We start from the raw sequence: 6,103 nt of genomic DNA, 5'->3' as shown, positions 1-6,103 counted from the left end.
ATTAATAATAAAGAAGCTGTTGTCCTTCGCTAACCTTTACTGAACTGTTTGCCTAGTGTATGATAAAATCTACAATGGTGTAGTGAATTGCCTTGCCACTGCTGCCTGAGTCACGGCTCATTGGGGATAAATACATATACATAAGTACATACACACTGAACTATATACTGTATATCTTGAATTTTTACCATGTTAATTCTCTATATTTCTCTTTATGTTTACCTTCTGTTCTATGTTTATGTTCTGTAAAGCTGCTTTGAGACAAAGCCCATTGTAAAAAGCGCTATACAAATAAACTTGAATTGAATTTCAGGATTTAGCCAAAAACTGGCCACCATTGCAAATGTAGAATATTTAAATTTTATATGAATTGACAGAAATCAGCCATTGCGTGACAGAAATTCAGATTATTTATTTCATGTACATTTTCTTTTATACAGAAAAAATACAGTCAGTACAAGAAAGATCCTTAGGAAGTGACAGCAAACACAGGGACTGGTGTTCTACTACTATAAATGTTCACTACTATAAATGTTCACACTGCCTTCTGGTTAAACCGTAGGGGTAATTGGCTCATATTACCCATACGGTACAAAGACACATGGGAAAGTGAAGGTACACTTGAGGTTTTCTCTGTTTGTTCTAAGGCAGCGGTGTCCAATCTTATCCATAAAGGGCCGGTGTGGGTGCAGGCTTTCATTCCAACCAAGCAGTTGCCACACCTGATTCCACCTGTTTAATCAGTTGTTCTTGGCTTAAAGTAGACTCTGGTGTGGCTTCTGCTTGGTTGGAATGAAAACCTGCGCCCACACCGGCCCTTTCCCGGATAAGATTGGATACCGCTGTTCTAAGGCCATGTTCCTCAAAAACACTACCTGATTAAATTCAACTGGCTGAGGGTCTACAGTTCATCATCATTATCATTATTATCAAATGCCATGGATTATATAAACACAAAACAGCATATTGAAAGTATAAAAACAATCCAGGACAAAATGCATGAAATATCAGCTCTTGCCAAAAAGAAGCTTCAATCCAGAGCTTCATATTAGTGAAATTACTGTAAGCACACATACACAGTTGCCGAATTTGCTAGTTCCCTGATTTGGATTTGTTAAGTCCTGTTAATAGCAGGTTTCATATAATCACGATAGTAGAGGTTACTTAAACTCTCATACAGGTGAATAAAGCTGCAGGTTCACTATATGATATTCAGCATCTAACAATACATGCACAATACAGACTTACACTCAACTCCCTTTCAGTTGTTGTGGGCGAAAAAACAACATTAAATGCTACACAATGAGAAATAACTAAAAATGTTTCTGTAATTCCGGTTTTCTCACATATATCGTCATATATAAGCATTGGATAATGGCTCGGATGCAGGTCTAATGAAATAAACACATATTTAACCCAGACTGACCATGTGGTTTTACTTGTAACAGAATCCAGATAAATCTCAAAAGCCTCCCTGCGGAAAAATACCGACTGCCTCACGACTTACCGTCTCAGGCTTTGACAAGACAATTATTTGACCAAATTGTGTTGTCTTATTTCTTTATATATTACTTAAGAAAACCTGCCTTCACATTGTCTGTCTAACTACTTTATGTGCTATCTAGGTAACAAAATAGCTCAAGTTGGTTGTGTTTGCCGGTTGCCTAACAACAATTAGTTTATTCTGACAAGTTTAACAGGATAACAGTAAGTGTAGTTGATAGAAGTCAGTCATTGATGTGTGTAAAAACACACTTGTGTATTGTGGTATAACAATTTTTTTTTGCTTACTCAAAATTACTCATTGTTTTTTTTTTTTATTATTTCTTTCAATTATGTGAAGAAACCAACTAAGAAAACGCTGTGCTTAAGATCCTACTGTGAAAGTGTAACACCACACAGAAAATCTAAATGTAAAACAACAAAAAAAAGTGTCTTTATCCACCATAACAAATCTAATTTTACAATGCCTAATAGTAATTATTATATTTCTGTAATGAATCCTACACGTATATGTGGAAAAAACAACAACAAAAAAACATCATCCCAAAGTCTGACCACTAGGGACAGAACATTAAGTGAAATTTTGACCATTTAGCTGAACATTCAAGTTATCTGGATGTAGCAATCATCCCAAAACCTCTAGCACCTTAAAAGTATAATATAGACCACTAGAACCCCATAATAATCCGAAAAAGACTATTTCAAAAAGATAGTAGCATTTATGCAGTTTATAAAATGTTATTAGACCTTGTGTCAGTTTTATTTCCTGTTTGGTTTTATTTTTTAAAAAAATTAAGGCTGAAATTTGTGTGAGAATGAAGATAAATGAAGATGAAATGAAATCGGAGGATAATCCTGTCCCCTGAAATTGGACATACATTAAAATAAAACCAACATGGAAATTAAACAGCTGAATTTTAACGGATTTTATGTTGTTGCCATTTATAATATTCCAAGTAAAGTGGAGTGCAATGAAATTTACCACAGTAATAAGATATTTCAGGTCACCACACCAGATCCCCATTTACCTTATATACGTATAAATAGTAATAATAAACATGCCTGGTTGGGGCCTCATCCCCATTTTTAAGTACGTGTTTGCATTCAGGGAGTGAAGTACATCTCCTTGGTAAGCATGGACACAATGCAGGGAATCTGCTTTTTGGCATGAAACCCAGGCATGTTGGATGCAGACTCGAAATCCAGTGCCACCTTGTAGTTGACGCGGGTGAGAATCTGCATAAGCTCCAGCTCTTGGCCGTATTTACTCAGCATCTCGCACAGAGACTGCATGAACCATGAGCCAGTCATCGTGTTCCTCCATGAGTAGTACCCTACAGCAGAGATATGCCAGTTTGGGAGTTACACATTTTCAGGTATAGAAATTACAAGGACATCATTTTTAGGGCCTTATGGGTACCTGGTGCTGTAGAATATGCATAAAGGAAATCAGCCTCCACTGGGATTTTCATCGAATTATCTGTGTCACTGTCGACCTCAATACCAGGGTCCAGGTCTGTGCCTCGGCAGGCCTGATGACACAAAACACAAGGATTTGTCTTACTCTCCTTACAAGGAACTTCAAATGGGATAATAATGCTGCTATATAATACTATGCCTAAAACTAAATATAACTCTATCCTTAAAAGGAAAACCTTTAGCTATTGGGACCAGCCAAATGTCCCTACAAGGCCAAATTTGGCATGCATCATATCCTTGTGGGGACTGTGGGAAATGAACACAGTGTGCCCAACCCCATATCCGACCCACAGCTTCCCCCTCCCTACGCGCACACACCTGAATGAAAAAGAGTTTGGGTTTGCCCACTAGAGATCTGCAGCGGTCTCCTCTGAACAGACGTGTCAAGGCCTTCAGCTCCAAAGCACCATCAGTTCCAAAAAACACACCTTCATCTCCGTGACTCAGCAACACGCAAACAAATGAGGCACAGTGGCTGTGGTCATCCTTGGCAACTAGCGTACACAAACACAGGGAAAGAAAAATTAAGGATTGCCTCCTTTGAGAATGAAAAAGTCCTCGAACAGAATAAGGACCATGACGTCAGTGCATGTGTTTCAGCACATCTGCAAGAACCCCAACCCCATCAGTTTACCTGCAGTTAAAAGTTTCTTGATCTGATCTACACTCTGGTCATTGAACACCTTCACTTTGTAGCCCAGCTTCCCAAAAGTCTTCATGGCGTTTCCGGCGTCGACGTCCGTACCATTGCGCTGATTCATGCCTTGTTTTTAGTGTGAAATAAAGATCAGAACAAAGTCAGCTCCCTAGTTTAGAATTTAGTGCTTATTTCAAGTTATTAGCAGCCAGAATGAGAACACTTTATAAATATTTTTTAAATTTTTATGTTAATAAAATATGAACCACATATAAGCATTTGACAAGATAAAGATGTGATGAAGATGGGGGAGTGTAAGAGACAGAGAAGTCTGAAGCTCAGCGTTTGCAGCAGGGAGTGTTACCGGTGCTCCTATGGAAGTTCTTGTTGTTGATGATGATGCAGTGACCAACAGAGGGGTATTTCAGGCCGTATCTGTATACGTGTGCATGGCTTCTTGCGTCCACCTGCATGGGCTCTCCTCCTACAGCCTCGACTCCTCCAGCACTGCACGATTAAAAACACAGACAAACACCAAAGCAAAACCTTTATGCAAGACATCTTTGTATTCCTCTGCCACTACTTCAGTCATAACTATTCATGACAGAATATTTTACGCTTTAATACGTTCTCAGTAATGTAACAAGCTGCAAATATAAATGTAAATATAAACAGATGTACCTACGTATATATAACTATTATTATATAAAATTTAGAGCTTATCTTTAGTAGATAAGCTCTGAAAAACCTGCACACACTGCTAACAAAGATATGAACAGACTCCAATCCAAATTAAGATAACACACACTGTAAATAAAGATATGAAGATAACACACACACACACAATATTTAATAAAAGTCTGTGTATTAATAAAAATTAGCGTGATGGTCTAAAAAAATAATAAGTGAAGATTAAGTGAAAACTTAAAAACAAACTTTATATACAATTTTAATTCAGAAAATAAATAAATAAATAACAACAGTAATCCAGCGCTTACTCAGGTGTATCCTGTGCGCATGCGCCGTCTCCTTTTGACGCTTCGCTCCCCAGATTATCAGACATGACGTGTTTAATTTGTTCACAAATGAAACCGTGATGCAGGTTAAAACCTTTTATCCTCTAAACTTGTCAAACCGCCTCGTCTCCTTCACCGTTATCCCTTTGTTTCGGCTCGTGGACAATAACTTCCGGGAGAAAAACAAGACATCACTAGGTGTAAACAGCAAACAAATAACACAACAACAAAGCGACACTTTTATTTTTTTAACACTTAGCAGATTAATAACACGTTTAAAACATCAGCTGCATGTCTTTATTACGCATTTAAGGTTAAAAATCTGTTTATTCAGTGCATAAGGAAGCTACAAATCCACCAAGCTTCACTTACAGCCAGTGTTTCTTTTGTTTTTTGTTGAATTAGCATCACAAAACAAAGAGGAAACTGTTTCCTGACTTCTACAGAAAACTGTAATTCACTTACCTTTTACTCCAAAGCGTTTCAGCTTTAAAATAAAATGACTCTCGGGTCGTAAAGCTACCTAATATAACCGTTAGCGTTGGGTATCACGGAAGTAAACAGGGTTACCGGACTACATTACCCAGAATTCCTGCTCCAGATACAGTGTCCTTATGATGCGGCTCTAAATGATGAAACCCCGAGTTGGAATTGTGGGTAATGTAGGAAAACAAAGTAGACAATCCGACGAATGGAAAATAAAAAAAAAGTCTCAGTTCAATTATAGAGTATGTTTTTTTTTTGTATAATCGACGAAAACATAATACTCAGTATGAGGAACACAAACAAACAATGTGCTTAATTTAGGAGTATTATTATTATTATTATTATTATTATTATTATTATTATTATTATTATTGCTATCATCATCATAATCATCATTATTATTATCATCATCGTCGTCGTCGTCGTCATCATCATCATCATCATCATCATTATTTTTATTATTATTATTATTATTATTATTATTATTATTATTATTATTATTATTATTATTATTATACACAATAAAGAGGAAACACCAACGCTGTTAGCATTTAGTTTATTCAAAACGAAAAAAAACATTCTTCTGGCTGTGAATACATTCATTCATTCATTCATTCTCTATCGCTTATCCGAACTACCTCGGGTCACGGGGAGCCTCAGGCGTCATCTGGCATCGAGGCAGGATACACCCTGGACGGAGTGCCAAGCCATCGCAGGGTACACACACACTACGGACAATTTTCCAGAGATGCCAATCAACCTACCATGCATGTCTTTGGACCGGGGGAGGAAACCGGAGTACCCGGAGGGAACCCCCGATGCACGTGGAGAAAATGCAAACTCCACACACACAAGGCGGAGGCGGGAATCGAACCCCCAACCCTGGAGGTGCTGTGAATATAATTAAATGAAATATAAATGAAATATGTCTTCTTTCTATATAAATACTCTACATATTTATATACTTAATATTTGGCCAACT

General features: G+C 37.4%; 1 protein-coding gene across 2 annotated transcripts; it reads right to left on the bottom strand.

Annotated features, from left to right (window-relative positions):
• Positions 1-387: 387 nt before the first annotated feature.
• On the bottom strand, positions 388-5,260 carry casp3a (caspase 3, apoptosis-related cysteine peptidase a). 2 transcript variants are annotated; one of them, XM_027134813.2, is made up of 7 exons: positions 5,101-5,260; positions 4,618-4,804; positions 3,984-4,126; positions 3,617-3,745; positions 3,301-3,476; positions 2,924-3,035; positions 388-2,837 (listed from the first exon to the last, which is right to left on the bottom strand). In XM_027134813.2, the coding sequence occupies exons 2-7, from the start codon at positions 4,680-4,682 to the stop codon at positions 2,608-2,610; spliced, it is 855 nt and encodes a 284-aa protein (XP_026990614.2). In that variant the 5' UTR covers positions 4,683-4,804; positions 5,101-5,260; the 3' UTR covers positions 388-2,607. The 2 variants fall into 2 exon arrangements, with proteins under 2 accessions (XP_026990614.2, XP_026990615.2); XM_027134814.2 differs by having other exon boundaries at positions 4,618-4,829; positions 5,101-5,209.
• Between the last annotated feature and the right edge of the window lie 843 nt (positions 5,261-6,103).

Source organism: Tachysurus fulvidraco, chromosome 7 (assembly GCF_022655615.1).
Source record: "Tachysurus fulvidraco isolate hzauxx_2018 chromosome 7, HZAU_PFXX_2.0, whole genome shotgun sequence".
Lineage (NCBI taxonomy): Eukaryota > Metazoa > Chordata > Actinopteri > Siluriformes > Bagridae > Tachysurus > Tachysurus fulvidraco.
This window is presented reverse-complemented; position numbering and strand designations above follow the sequence as displayed.